Raw genomic sequence first — 15,694 nt, forward strand, 5'->3', positions numbered from 1 at the left:
CATCCTGCTGCACATTCTCTGTTTTCAACCGCCACATAAAGGACCACATAAGGATGCAATAAATCCATCAGATGGGACATGACTGGGTCATTTCAATGGAGCTTAGTCCTTTCCCAACTCCCTGCAAACAAGAAGTGACTCTTTAATGCGATAAATCTCTGTGATCTCTGAGGTTTTTATAGCAAGTTGGTTTACTCAGACTAATGAAGCTATGAAATATTAGCCTGAAATTTATCCTGTGGTTTAAAGTCGACCTCCACGATTGCCATAGCCCTTAATATGTATTATAATCAATCATTTGTGTGGATGTCCTTTGTGGCTTGAATCTCCTAACACATGGGTTCTTGTCTTCTATGAATGAGATGTGTCCCTTGGAGTTGTTTTGGCTTAGAACATTACACAAAATCAATGCTAAATATTCTGATGTATTACATAATGAACCACTCTTTTATACAGATTATCTCTATCTCTTTAGATTTGCTTAGGGGATGAAAATGTACTTTGTTCCCATGTGCATTATTCTCTCTCTCTCTCTCTCTCTCTCTCTCTCTCTCTCTCTCTCTCTCTCTCTCTCTGGTTTTTCTAGACAGGGTTTCTCTGTGTAACCCTGACTGTCCTGGAACTCAGTCTGTAGACCAGGCTGGCCTCGAACTCAGAAATCCACCTGCCTCTGCCTCCCAAGTGCTAGGACTAAAGGCGTGCGCCACCACTGCCTGGCTCATTATTTTCTTTATTTTGTTCATATTGTGTTGTGTGTATGTATCTGTGTGTGTGTGTGTGTCTGTGTGTTATTCAGAAGACACGTTTCTGTGATCACTTCTGTCTTTGCACTGTGGCTTCTGGGGATCAAACTCAGCTTGTCAGGCTTGTGTGGCAAGCTCCTTTACCTGCTAAGCCATCTCACTTGCTTTTGTCCCCATTTTGTGGGTGATAAAACTGAGGCTAAGAAAGTTAACCCTAAACTGGAAACAGCTAGTTTATGTAATTGTGTAAAGATTCATTTGAGAGAATAATTTCTCCAGCCTTGACTTGGTGTGTTTTCAAAGTTACGTTTCCTTTAGCTTTTTCTAATTCCTTTAGCTTCTCACATTTTTCTTATATGGTGATAGAGTGCTGTATAAAAAAAATCACCCTACGATAATGACTTCACAGGACTTGAGCTAGAAGCCGTTAACTGTCTGGTGGCAGGATGGGTGGGTGGGTGGGTGTGCCCAAGGGTTAGGGCATCTCCTTAGCTCCTCTGATCTCTGACTTTACTGTGTAGTTCTAGGAGACACTGAGAGGCCATAGAGTATGGAGCCCGGGGAGGAGCTAATATTGGGAAGAAACCACCCAGTGTGGCTACCCCAGATTGTCTTAGGAAAACCAAGGAATTAAAGACTTTTTTTTTTTTTTCCAGTTTTACAAGACAGGGTTTCTCTGTGTAGCCCTGGCTGTTCTGGAACTCTATAGACCTGGCTGGCCTCGAACTCAGAGATCTGCCTGCCTCTGCCTCCCGAGTGCTGGGATTAAAGGCGTGCACCGCCACTCCCCGCTAAGACATTGTTTTAAACTATCACAATTGCTGCTTCGAAAAGATTTGCCTGAGTCAGTGCAGATCCCAGTGAGTGAGACCTCCAAGCCGGTTCAGCTGCTAGATGGGCTCATGAATATTAGATGAAAATTTATAATTCTCAATTCCATCCTACTTCTTCGTGACACCAGAAAAATGTCTTCTGATCAGCCCTAATGCCCCTGAGTAGATCCAGCCCTTTCAGTGGCCTTGGAAAATAAGTTACGCCGTGTTTTTCTTTCTTTCTTCTTCTTCTTTTTTTTTGGCAGATGTATTTATTTGCATGCTTCCCAAGTAAATCACCCTTCTATTTATTTGGTTGTTGTTGTTTTTGGTTGCTGTTGTTATTTTTATTGTATTTGTCAATTCTCAAGATCTTCTTGTATTGACTCTCCATCTTAGCACTTAGGCCAGTGGCACATTCTAATCTCCTTCTTCTATCGTGCCCGCTGGACTCTTTCCTTGGGCCGTTAGGAATACCTTTTTGCTGTTTGTGTTTGTTTGGAGATGCGTACTCCAGCCTCACCTTCAACTTTTCCTACAGCTGAGGCTGGCCTTAAGCTCCTGATCTTCCTGTTTTCTTCACCCATGTGCTGGAATTACAGGTGTGTGCTACCACTCCTAGCTGGAGACGGAGTTAAGATTAGGATCTGATACATTCTTTTGCTTCTCTTTGTTCTTTTAGGCCCAAGCCTCCACGGTTGAAAATATCTGTTGAATGGAGAGTTTGAGCAGTGGTGTGGATATGAACTCTTGGCAGGTTCACGGATGAACCTTGGCGATTCTAGGCAGCAGGATAGAATCCCCTTTAGGAACTTTATTAAGTCAGGAGCACGGGGAGAGAGACATAATGGTTTCACGGGTGGACCCAGAGTGTCTGCGCAGACTGGCCAGTCCTCAGCAATCCAATGCAAGGTAAATGGCTACTGTTCTGACTGTAAAACAAACAAGCAAACAAAACAAAGCGAGTGTAACTATTTTAATAAAGTTTTATTTAACCCGATAGGTCCAAAGCACCATCATTTTGACATGTAGCTAATATAAAGACACACATACGGCGATTTTCGTTCTTTTTTTTTTTTTTTTTTTTTTTTTAACACAGTCTTAAACAGTGTCTGGTGTGTATTGAAAGCTTAATACAGCTCAAGCTGGACTCGCTGTGTTTCAGTTGAGCAACCACAGTACTGACAGCCTGTGATAGTTCAACCTTTTTCTCCCTGGATCTCAGACATCTCAGCTCAAAACAAGCGGCGGGAGACGCCCCCTCTGATGAGGCCCCTGCTGTCCTCTCTCGGTTTTTGTTGTCAACACAGAAGAACAGAGCGACCTCATTTATAAGCTATTTGTTTGCTATCGTTTCCATCGGGGTGTGGGCGCCTCCGGGGCAGGACTTTATTGATTTCTGCTCTATTTTTTTTTTTTTTTTTTTTTTTTTTTTTGTGGTTTTCCAGGCACGGAGCACGTCGCCTGGCCCACACGGATCCTTGGGTTCACACTCTGAGAGGACGAAAGCCTCCGGCTTCTTCGAAGCGGGCGGCAGAGGGCAGCCGGGCGCCGAGTCACAGGTGGGGCGCGCGCTCGGTGCGGGCGAGTGGGTGTGTGCGGGGTGCGCGCGGCGGGGCGGGAGCGCGGACCGGGAGGAGCCGCGAGCGCAGCGGAGGAGGAGGGCGCGGAGGAGGTGGTGGCTGCGTCCCCGCGGGGCCGAGCTGCGCCCGACGCAAGGAGCGGAGGCCGCTCGGAGCTGCCGGGGACCTGGACCCGCCGCGGGGCTCAGGGCGCACGAAGCGACAGCTGCGGGACCGGGTGAGTGGCCGCCGCAGGCAGTGGGAGGAGCGGGAGGGCGGCCGGGGCGCCGGGCGGGGGAACAGGTGGCGGGGCAGGGCGCTTTGTGTCCCTTCCCCGAGCTGTCCCCACGTTGTCCGGAGGCGGAGGCAGGAGCCCGGGAACCGCAGGCACGGGGCTGGGGCGCGGCAATGCGGGGTGTGGGGGTCCCCCAGCCTAGACTTAACAAAGGGCGCGTGGCCCCTGCCCGCGGGAGGCCTCGAGATCGGGACCCAGCCCCTGGGACCCCGATTTTTTAGAGTTTACCGTCTCATTCTTCTCCCCATGTCTTTCAGAGGTCTGCGGCTTGGTGCATGAGGGGCTCGCAGCAGCGAGGCGGCGGTGGGGATGGTTCGGGCCGCGGAGCCGGAGTGGCCTGGGCTTTGGTGAGGCGTGACAGTCTATCATGACTGTGTTCAGGCAGGAAAACGTGGACGACTACTACGACACCGGCGAGGAACTGGGCAGGTACCAGGAAGGGGTGACGGAAGCGCGCGGTGTGTGTGTGGTGGGGGGCACTGCGCGATAAACAGATGCTGCTTAAACCGGGCATGTCCCTGACTGGCCCTTCTCTGAGATGGGCGGATAGCAGAGGAACCGGTGCCTAACCAGCTAAAGCCAGGGACCATGAATAAACTGCCTGATCTGAGGGGTGGAGAGGCAACCCACAGTGCAGTTACTGTGCACAGGGTATGGTCAGAATCCCTGGATAAGAACAGACTTCATTGTGTGCACTACTAACTCCTGTCAGCCTTCACCCTTTTGAGACAATGAGGCAAACGCAAAGATTCTAACTGCAACTGGAGGGACCACCCATGTGTGTTTTAAGCGGCGTACAAGTTAATTAATGGGCACTTAAACAATTCTCTCCCCTTGTGCTAATTTTCAGTGCAACACCAGCCAGGATTGGTAGGCAGGCGTGGAACTTGCCAGATGTTGGCCTTGGATTTTGAAACTTCTTCCAACCAGGAATTTAATTCCCGGCTTGGTTAGTGGTGGCTTCGGTGTCATTTATGGCGGCTGTCTAGATTCAGAGCGTACCAACACGCTGTGGGGGGTGCGATGCTGAGCAGAGTGTGTCAGTGTCTAGGTGCACAAAGAAGATTTCACTGGGAGCCCTTGACGAGTGCTGGGTATCCATTAGCCCACCGAGTGTATTGATCTCTGCTGTGTGCGCAGAGAGCCCAGTGTTCATACCTAGATTTAAAATTTGTCTTGTGAAATTTGTGTATTGGCATTGTGACAGAAGCAGGCAAACGGGCTTATAAACAAACGTACTTGCAATTACTCACACAGAGTGTGTATTGAAGTTTGTATTTTTCCATATATACCCCATGGCCTCATACCAAGCTTCTTTTTTAATTCATGGGCAGGGAACTGAAAAGGGGTGGGGGTGGGGGTGGGGGGGAAGACCTATTACCTAATAGGATTTTGAAAGATATCTAACCAAAACTTTGTAATAATCCAGACAGCCCAGGAAAGAGAGAGGTCTAAAGAGTTACTGTACAGGATGTGTGTAAGTTCAGTGTAGCCTGGAGGCATCGGTGGAGCCTGTGCAGAGGAAGACAATACTATTATCTTAAATCTTAGTAAGTAAATAAAAGGCAGGGTTCTGAAAGATCACATTTCGTGGGTATGGAGAAGACTGAGGTTGAGTGTGCGGTTGAAATACTTGATTTAACTGGAATTCAGCCACTCTCCTTCTATGGTTTATAGCAAGATGAATATGTGTGTGTGGAGGGGGTGGGGGGTGTTTAGAAAATAAAAAAGGGTGGGGAAAAAAGGGTTTGATACCATTTCTGTGAGGTTAACACATTCTAGAAATGATCTTGCGAAAAGGGATGGGAAAAAAATTAGGTGAGCTGATTGCTTTATGAATGAAATTCATCGACTTTGTTTCCCTTAAAATCCTTCTTCCATGGATTAAGAGAAAGGGGAGGGGGTGGGGCGTCCCTGTGGTTAGCAAGTGGATTTTTGATCTTCACTTCGAGCTTGTAATGACAGGGATGGCGGTTCGCTCATTTGTCACTAATGTTTCTCTCTGATTTTGGCTCTTGTCTATGCTTCTGTGTCTAACTATTCTCCATGAAAGACTAATTGATGAGTTGTTTGTTTAATAATTCATGCGACCTAGGAATCTTGAAGAGGTGTTCTGGAGTAACTGGGAGTTGGGATTTTTAAGAAAGAAAATGCACAGCTATTGTGATAGCTGCTCTTGATTTTGCCAAAATGTGAAGCAGGTAAAGGTTGGCTTTTTCTAAGGATGTCCCACAACCTGTGGTTTTATCCTGTCTTGGACATCATCACTTCTGCCAAAGAAGCTCTGATGGGAGGGGCACGGGCAGAGAAGATGCGGCACGAGTGATGTCATATGTCTCTGGAAGACTGGGAGTGGAGGGAGGGGCTCACAGGCAGAGAAATGGAAAGAGACAGGTATGTGGCCTGAATGCGGGGTTGTCTTAGTTAGGGTTTTACTGCTGTGAACAGACACCATGACCAAGGCAACTCTTACAAATGACAACATTTAATTAGGGCTGCCTTACAGGTTCCGAGGTTCAGTCCATTATCATCAAGGCAGGAACATGGCAGCCTTCAGGCAAGCATGGTGCAGGAGGAGCTTGAGAGTTCTATATCTTTATCTGAAGACTTCTAAGGGAAGACTGACCTCCAGGCAGCTAGGGTGAGGGTCTTATAGCCCACACCCATGGTGATATACCCACTCCAACAGGGCTACACCTTCTAATAGTGCTACTCCCTGGGCCAAGCATATACAAACCATCGCACAGGGTGATGCTAAGCTCTGAGCTGTGAACTGCTAAGGAGAGCTTTAAGTGGACTAGCATTCAGAGTTTCAAACTTTAGTTTATTTATGAGCCTCTGTCTGCTGCATAACTACAGGTGCCGATAGACCCTAGAAGAGGGTATTGGATCTTTCCAAGATGGCATTGTAGGCAGTTGTGAGAAACCTGGTGTGAGTGCTGGGTATTGAACATGTGTCCTCTAGAAGAGCAACACACCCTCAACCACAGAGCCCCACCTAGGTCTCTTTAGTGATCCTTAAATATAGCTGTTCATCACATAATTGGACCCCAAAAATGCTTATCTGGAAGAGAAAGGATGAATTTTAAGGAAGTAGAACACACTATTGTTATTTAACTTGGAGAAACCGAGAGGGTGTGGCTTTTGAATGCGTGTGCCTGTATCTGTTAGTGCCCCCAGACTGTAGAACTTCTTGTTGACTGCTAAGAACTTTAATACTACCCGAGAGTTTTTGTCAGGGAGTGACAGATGAGATCAACCACCAGACAAATAGGCGACACCAAAACCCAACTTTGCATTTTGGTGGCTTTGTGGCCTTCCAGGTCATAACTGATAGTCCCAGTACTTATTTCAGAGAACCTGAAAGTCATTTAAGTGGTGGAGACAATTTAGAAGGTCCGATCCAGAACAGATTCTGATCTGTAGCCCTGACCAGGATGGGTCCATGTCTGAGACAGGCTGATGACTCCGTGGATCTATGAGGAAGTCTCATCTGTTTCCCAGTTTGAAGAGGGGGCCTGCTGTGTGCGAAGGGTCCTGGTGGAGACCTTTTTGGCAGCTGACTGTCTTTGGTTTCTCTGATTCAGATTACTGCAGCTCTGGGCTAGAGCTCTGTCCTCCAAGCAGAAGTGTGTGTGTGTGTGTGTGTGTGTGTGTGTGTGTGTGTGTGTAGGGGACATTCTCTTTAGATTTTGGAGCCCTTCACCACTAACTCAAAGAGGCTGTCTGGCATTTCTTGCCCTCTCCTGAGAAGCTGACCATGGTGCTCCTTCCATGGAATACACTGCTCCCCAAGATGAGGTCTAATGAGAGCACCTTTCAGGACTGTTACGCTTAGGGTGTTTTAATAGCCCAGTGTACCCTGGCATCTTTTCTCAGCTGGGACTTTGGGCAGCTACTTGCTGGCTTGCCCACCAATGGCCTTGGTTAAACTCTTGGCCATCACTGTGCTTGGCCTTTGAGTTTTCTGAGTACCTCCTTGTCTCCTGCTTTGCTGAGGGACTGGCCCTATCTCCTGTTTCATGGTCTGATCTTACTTGGTCTTACCGAAGCCCACTTCCTTAGTAACTCTGATAACTTTCAACAGAGTTGTGTGTGTGTGTGTGTGTGTGTGTGTGTGTGTGTGTGTGCAGGTGTGCTCACATGTGCACATGTGTAGAGTCCAGAATGCCTTTCTTTTTTAGTCTCTACCTAGTCCTTTAAAGCAGGTTCTTTCCCTGAACCTGGGGCTCACATTTTCTTAGGGAAGCTAGCAGTCAGCAAGCCTTAACTATTTCCCTTTCCCCACTTTTCTCTTCGGAGCTGGAGTGAATTGTAGGCGTGTGTGAGATGCTTGGCTTGTATGAGTGCTGGGATTTGAACTTCCAGCCGCCTGAATTACACAGCAAGTCCTCCACAGCCGTGAGGCATCTCTGCGGCCACTTCATGGTTACAGAAGCCAGATAGATGACTTGTCTACAGCTCCCAGGGTTTTATATTAGTGTCCATCACGATCCTTGCAGCTTGCTGCTTGCTTGAGAGCTCCTTCTTGGTATGCTCTGTGGTCCCGTGTCCATTCCTGTGGTTCTTTCTCTAGAGGCTGTGTGGTGTGCTGAAGACACAAGGCCAATGTATCAGAGCTACCGGGGCAGCAGAAGAGAGTGGACTTCAGGTATAGATGGTAATTGCAGCCGTTAAAGCCTTGGTGCCCTGTTTTGGACATCGACAGTTATATGGCCTTGGGTGAATTTGAGACAGTGGCCCTGGATTTATGACACATAGTCACTGCCTAATATTATTAATTCAATAACCTGTATTTCTGTATTATGGCGGCTGCCACCCTGCACAGTAATAGTCTGCTTGATCTCCCAGGTAGTGACAACCTTAAACTTTCTCATCATGTTCTCGTTTATAGTGCTGAATTAGATGGATGGTGCTTAGTGGGTGCTCAGCGAATGTGTGGCAATCGACTGAATGGGTCCTTAGGAGAAGTATAGATATGGGCCTTCAGTAATCAGGGACCGTGATGAGGACAGCCATTGAAGATGTCGAAGCTCATGGAACTGAAACCTTCACATTTGCATTCTCTACCACCCAACAGCAAGGAGCATAGCTGCCCAAACTTCCAGAAGTGAGATCAGTTTAAAGGACAACAAATGGAGTGGAGCATTAAATATTTCACATCGGCTTGGATGGCGTTTAGAAGCTTATAATTCAGATTTATGGCCTGCCCCGTTTGGCATAAAATCCATAGGCGTTTTAATTGAAAGTGAGAAATTGTGAGAAGGCAGTGGGAAGGCAGGCATGAGGCTGGTGGTATTTATTAGGGAGAGCAATTTGGTGATGGAAAGTTTGTGTTCTGGCCCTGGGCCTGAACTTAGGTTCAGGGTGGCCGGTAGCAGAGCCAGTAGCGGAGGGGGTTGGAGCTGACTTCCTGGGCCTGCGCGCATGCTCTTCCACGCTGGGCTTGTTTTTTTACCTTGCTTCTAGGAACCTGATAGGTCAGGGTCAGTTGTGTTGACATGCCCCAGGAAAACGGAGAGAACTGTGATGCGGAGAGGACGCTCACTGCATATTTTACTAGCTGAGGGGACATTCATTGTCTTTTGCTCCATGTCCCCTGCCTCCCAGGACTTGTCACTCCCTGAAGGCATGGACTGTTTCCCTCTAGGTCCTATGGGGAGAGGTGGTGGTGGTGGGGCAACAGGGTGGAAAGACAGAAAATTGACTGCAGGGTATCTCCTCAGATGGTGTGTTGGGGTTTTGGGGTGCAGGCAGACTAAATCAAGGTTATATTTATTGACTGACTCAGCAGAGAAACGTATCCTTAATTCCTAGCCAACTGTTGTGTGTACCCAACCTAAGCATGATGCTTCGGAAATGCATTTCTGATCAGGAGAGAAAAGAAAGTGTGTGCTGACAGGAGTCGGGTGGCTTCCCTTGCCATTAGGCCACCAGAGGCCTCAGAGACTGTGGCCTGGGGGAAGCCTGGTGGTCAGCATCTCTCTTCTGTTCAGCGTTTAGTCACAGCAATTTCCTCAAGACGCTGGTTAGAAGGTGACAAGATCATCTGAGGACCTGGCCCAGGCTTGACCTATTGTTTTATTAGGTTTACCCTGTGGTGATCCCTCCTCTTTCCCAGAGTTAAATCAAATTGGTATTTGAAAGCAGTATCTTGGACACCTCTACACGTTTGGCACTCCAGTTGACACAATGTAGAGTATAGTTGAATGCATGGATTATCTTGGTCTTCCTGGGACAGAATAACTTGATGACAACAGGGAAGGGTTTTTTTTTTTTTTTTTTTTTTTTTTTTTTCGGTTCATGGTTTCACCTCCCCTCCTCCATGTCAGGACTGTCACTGTACAGCAGTGGGAAAGCTCAGTAGGCTTGTTCAGGTAGCTCTGGATAGGAAGCAGAGGTCTCTGCTGCAGCTATGGGCTGGTCTGGCTATGTGCAGCCTCTGAAGCCCCACCCCTCATGACTACTTTCTTCAGTTAGGCCCCACCTCCTAAAAGTTCTTCAGTCTGTGGGGGATGTTGCAGTCAAACTGCAACAGTTTCCATTCTATAGAAGCCTGCCAACGCTGGCCATACTGCTCTGGTCCTTCTGAACGTGTGTGCTACCTCGGCTCTAAGCCTGCTCCAACCATTTTACGGTTTCCTTGTCAGTTGTTCTCTGCAGTTACCCGTGGCACCAGCACATGTGTACATACTGTTTAGTCAAGTCCCCAAGTTAATTGTTAGCATTTTGTAAACTTGATAAAACTCGTAGGTTATAGTTTAACTTCTTAGTACTGTAGTGTGGAAGACTCTGGTCTCTGTCCCCTGGGTCCTCCTACTCAGTGATCCACGGTTTTTTGTTTCATGGTCATTGTAGCTCAAACCTAGTGTGTGGTCATTTGGGATTTTATTGGGAAGGTGACATGAATGAACTTGCTTTGATTTTCCTGGGATATCTCAGCAGAGCAAAGTGTATCTATCTCCCCTTGGCTTCGATGGGGATTCCACAGCAGTGTGTTATTAGTAACAAGTTGTCATGTCCCTTTCTGGATATTCTAAGTGCATTCCTTTAAGTGGGGAGTTAGGAGAAGATGGAGGGAAGAAAGTGTGGCATTTGATTTTCTGTTCTCCTACTAATATGGTTTAAATAACAATATACTAATAACCTTCCCTGAATTTCATCTTTCTTAGGAAAAACAAAAGGTCCTGCCACTCCAGTGCTGGACAGGGGGGAGGGGGAGAGGATCTCGGGGCTTGCTGGCTTAGTTCCAACTTAGTGAGAGACACTGATGGAGCGGACAGCCAGTGTCCTCCTCTGACCTCCGCAATAGCTTAGGCAGGCTCACACCCTTGTGTGTACCTGCTGCATGCACCATCCCATTACCTCAGGCTGTTTGGGAAAGGTGTGAAGAAAACAGGTGAATTTTATGTTTAAACTTGCGTTTCTTCTGTTTATGGATATGTAAGTCTTTTAAAATCTGAAAAGAAGAAAAAACCAATAGCGACCATAAAAAGAAAAAAAAACAAACCACCAATCCTAAACACTCAGGGTCCAGTTCATTTTGGAAAAGGGTCACGCATAGTGTCTATATCTCACTTGCAAGAATGGACAGATTTCCATGGTTGAGTTATTTTTCCACTATTTATTTATCTCTTCCTTCCTTCCTTCCTTCCTTCCTTCCTTCCTTCCTTCCTTCCTTCCTTCCTTTCTTCCTTCCTTCCTTCCTTCCTTTCGGGGTAGCAGAATAAACAGCTGTTCCACCGAGCCACACCCCCAACCCACCTTTTACTTTTGGGGTATGTATGTGCACGTGTGTGTGTGTGTGTGTGTGTGTGTGTGTATGTATGCCGGAACATGAATGTGTGCATACTTGTGGAGGTCACAGATCATTCTTTAGGAGCCTCTGGCTAGCTGGCTTGGGCTTTATTCTTGTTCCTACCTCCCCAGCCCTGGTTTTGTAAGTGTCCACTACTGAACCCAAGTCCTGGTGCTTGAGTGACCAACACTTTCCTAACTGAGCCATTTCCCCAAACCCCACCTTAACTTTTTTTTTTTCTCTTTTTAAATTTAACACAGTGTCTCACCTTGTATTTTCTAGCTGGAACTCACTTTGTAGACCAGGATGAACTCAAAGTGCATGTCTCTGTCTCCCGAGTGCTAGGATTGAAGGCGTGGACCACGAACCTGGCCGCGTCTCTACCCTTTTAGTATAAAATTGTCTAGCCTGTTGCAGATGTTTATGACAAGCTCCCAAGCTCGGCCTGCAGTGCAGGATTTTCCAGTCGGGAAGAAGAATCAGTGCCTCTCTGCTGTCCCATCCAGAGGAGGGTTGGAGTTTTTCTCTGAGCTTCCCCCATCTGCTTAGCAACTCAGAGGTCTGTCTGTGGCCCAGTGGCACAAGAGGCGGGGTTTGTACCATTTAAGTAATAATGAAAGGAAAAAATAAGCAGCCAGCTCTGCTGGGGAGAAGTGGAGACTCCATCAGTGTTGATGCCAGCGTGGTCCTGATAACGTCGTCCTTTGGGAAGGTCTGCGCTGCATCTGCTCCTCTGTACAGCTCACCCCTCCCCCATGTTCAGCTAACCTCTCCCCTCTATATTGCTCTCCCTTCCCCCCATGTTCAGTTCACCCTTCCCCCTTGTTCAGCTCACCCCTCCCCCATGTTCAGCTTACCCCACCCCCATATTCAACTTACCCCACCCCCATGTTCAGCTCACCCCTCCCCCGTGTTCAGTTCACCCCTCCCCTATGTTCAGCTCACCCCTCCCCCGTGTTCAGTTCACCCCTTCCCTATGTTCAGCTCACTCCTCCCCAGTGTTCAGCTCACCCCTCCCCCATGTTCAGTTCACCCCTCCCCCATGTTCAGCTCACCCCTCCCCCATGTTCAGTTCACCCCTCCCCCATGTTCAGCTCACCCCTCCCCCATGTTCAGTTCACCCCTCCCCTATGTTCAGCTCACCCCTCCCCAGTGTTCAGCTCTCCCCTCCCCCATGTTCGGCTCACCCCTCCCCCATGCTCAGCCCATCCCTCTTCTGTGGTTTGCAGGGAATAGCGTAAGTGTATGTTTCTGGGCGAGGGATGGAGGGAGGAGAGCTGTCAGTGCAGGAGGTGTGTGCGCCCTGTAGAAGACAAACTTAACAGTTAGAGCTAAAGTCAGAGATGAACTCACCTGCGGTGCCACAGAGGCCGCCCTAGCAATCTGTGAGCCAACAGGCACAACTATGACTGAACCTCGCTGGCCTGAAACTGTAAAACTGGTGTGTGTTCAGGAATCCCGACTGTTTGATGATGGATAAGACGCTCAGTGGGTTATTTTGGATTTTCGCCTGAGGAAAGCTTCATTGGTGAGTTCATCGAATATTCCAAAGAGTCTAAAACACTTGTGACATCTGGTACATTTCCAGCCTCAGATGTCAAAGAGGGGACACTCAACTTGTAATTATCGATCCACCTATCCGACGAGTTGGAGACAGTGAGATCCCTTGGGGCTTGCTGGCAGCAGAACCAGGGAACCTCAGGCTTAGAGTGATAGGCTCTGTCTCAAAAAGTATGAAAGGAGTTGATTGGAATATTGGAATATTAGAGGTACTGGAATATACTCAATATCGGTGTCAGCCTCAGGCATCCACGTGCAGGCACACCTGTACACACAGATAGACATGTATACATATGTAGGCACACCTGTACACACAGATAGACATGTATACATATGTAGGCACACCTGTACACACAGGTATACACCAATTAGCAAGCATTTTGCATGCGCTCGCGCACACACCACACACACACACACACACACACACACACACACACACACGCACCCTTTATAAAGGTTCTTTGAGATTCATTCCACTTGAAGTGTCTCCTGGGATCCCCACAGCTGCATATGGCTGGGAAATGGACTTAAGGATTGGGCTTGAATTGGTGGCTCTTACCTGTGAGGTCCCATCATGAGTCATTGGGTTTGGTGTTGTGCAGAAGGCAATCTTTCTTGTTGTAAATCTTCCTTTTTAAAAAAATGTACATCTATTTTGAAAAAAATGAATAAATATGAACTTTTAAAAGCTGCTGAACTACAAAAATAAATAAAGTATTGCTTCTCTGAGTGTCTACAGTTAGTTGTGCACTGCTGTCAGACATGTTGGAAACTCCTAGCTCTGTGGTTCTTGTGTTTGTAGTGGTTTCCGTTCCCCTGCAGCTGTTGGAGGAGTTCTTTCCTCCTGGGTCTGCCCCTTGCTGTCCACGGGTTCAACAGTTCCCGTTGGAGTCACTATACAACTCATCTGCCTGTACAGGTTCATTACCAGAGGATGTGGTTCAAGGCTTCTAACCTGTTTTTGTTCATCTGTTTTCTGTTGCTGCAACAGAATTTGGACAGTTGAGTCCTTTAGAAATGGAAGCTTATCTGGCTCCCAGGCATAGTGCCTGTGTCTTCAGAGTCCCTTGTCATCTGTGGAGAAGGATAAAAGGGCAAGGAAAAAGGGTCAGAGAAAGCCAAGAGTGGGTAACAGCCCACCCTGGGGATAGCTAATCCACTCCTAGGCTAATGACCTTAATCCATTCATAACCTGTCCCAAGACACGCTTCACCCCACTGTTCTGTGTACTGGGAATCAATTGTCAGCGAGTTTTGGAGGGACCGCATCTCTGACTTCTCAGTGTATCGGTATCACACAGACAACACTATTTCTGCGAGACTCCATTTTCTCATTTATGAAGTGAGAATTGTCTCTATGCCTTTCCAAGGCTGCTATGTCAATACTATGTAAGGTGACTGGCACAGTAATAGGCACTCCAGTGACTGTTTAATAAGACCAAGAGCAAGAATGAAAGACAGGTTGGGTGCTGTGGTGCATATCTGTCATCTCAGCACTCTGGAGGTGGAGGCAGGCAGATCTCTGAGTTCAAAACCTGGTCTACATGTGAGCTCCATGCTAGCCAGGGAGGCCCTGTCTCAGAGAGAGAGTAGGGAGGGATTGACTACGTGTAAACTGATTTTGGGTCTGCTTGAATTTCTGGGTCGGCTGCCTTCTTCCTTCCTCATTTGCATGTTCAGGTCCTGGTCCCAGCTCCCTGTGGCTGTGGCTGTGTTTTCCCTCATTCTTGTCCACTCTGGTTTTCTCCTCTCCTTCTTTCTGCCCCCTTGGCTCAGCTTCCTGTGTGGGTCCCTTCTGGTGTCAGCCTCATTTATCTGACCCATTTGTCTATATGGCTAAGCAAGTTTGTCCCCGCTGTGTTGTCTGCTCCTATCCCCTGGGCTGGGCTCCCTTGGCCTTTGTGAGTGCTTCTGAGGTGGGCTGGTGGTTCTTTCAGTATCTCTCAAACACATGGCTGGGCATTTGAAAGCTAGCTGCTGGAGGCAGAGCTTAAGTATTATAGTCACCAGTCCACCTAGACCACGGGAGGAAAAGGGAGCCACTTCAGGGCCAGGAGTCTCTCTCCTAACAAGAGAACAGCTACAGAGGGAAGCAAAGTGAGAGGGAGGGGTAGGGGACAGGGTGGAGAGAGATGGAGGGGGAGGGGGAAGAGGAGGGGGAGGGGTTGGGGAGAGGGAGAGGGATCCTGCTGCCTTCAGCCAGACCTGCATTGTGGAGTGGTGACACTGAGACTGTGTGTCAGCATGTAAATTCATGTTTTAATATGGCTTTTTTTTTTTTTTTTTTGAGACTGAGTTCCTCTATATAATCCTGGCTGTTCTGGAATTCATTCTAGACCAGGCTGGCCTCAAATTCACAGAGATCCGCCTGCCTCTGCCTCTGCCTCTCAAATGCTGGGATTAACAAGTGTGTGCCACCACCGCCTTGGTTGAAGAAATCTCTCATGTGCATCTAGCCTCAGGCATTTTGTAATAGTAACTAAAAGTGGATTAGAGAGACCCAAGGAGCTTGCTGGTCTCTGGTGCTGAATCTGTCCTCTCAGGACTTAGCAGTCCTTTCAGCATGGCGGGTCCATAAGTCCAAGATGTCAGCTTGCATGTTAATCTTGAAAGCCAGCTGAAGTGCCTAGATACAGTACTAGGAGCTTGAGGAGGGGAAACTGGATCGATGTGTGCTGTGGATCATTAGGCCAGAGGGAGTCTGAGATGAGTGCCTGCTACATACAGAGAGCGAGACCCAGGGAGGACTGGAGGGTCCATTCATTCCTGACACGCCATGATTGGAGATGTGAAAGCGGTTACTTGGCCAACTCAGATCTGCCTCTGCCAAGAAAAGTCCATTAGGTTGGTGGCTGAAAGGCTGGATTGTTCAGATCTGCCTAATGGCCGGGCTCTGCCAGCTGCCGGGTAATGCCCGCCGATGCT

The 15,694-nt window shown here is 48.0% G+C and overlaps 1 protein-coding gene across 5 annotated transcripts in view; it reads left to right on the forward strand.

The window, feature by feature from the left end:
* Positions 1 to 2,967: 2,967 nt before the first annotated feature.
* Positions 2,968 to 15,694, forward strand: part of Dapk1 (death associated protein kinase 1) — a 161,469-nt gene continuing 148,742 nt past the window's right edge. For 2 of the 5 annotated variants that reach the window (NM_029653.3, NM_001285917.1), the window contains exons 1-2: positions 3,192 to 3,355; positions 3,670 to 3,841. In NM_029653.3, coding sequence (NP_083929.2) covers positions 3,780 to 3,841 — 62 coding nt within the window. In that variant the 5' untranslated portion in view covers positions 3,192 to 3,355; positions 3,670 to 3,779. Of the gene's footprint in view, positions 3,118 to 3,191; positions 3,356 to 3,431; positions 3,505 to 3,669; positions 3,842 to 15,694 lie in introns of those variants that run through there. The other 3 variants (XM_030247400.1, XM_006517370.4, NM_134062.2) reach the window with 3 other exon arrangements.

This window comes from Mus musculus, chromosome 13, assembly GCF_000001635.26.
Source record: "Mus musculus strain C57BL/6J chromosome 13, GRCm38.p6 C57BL/6J".
In the NCBI taxonomy this organism is placed as follows: Eukaryota; Metazoa; Chordata; class Mammalia; order Rodentia; family Muridae; genus Mus; species Mus musculus.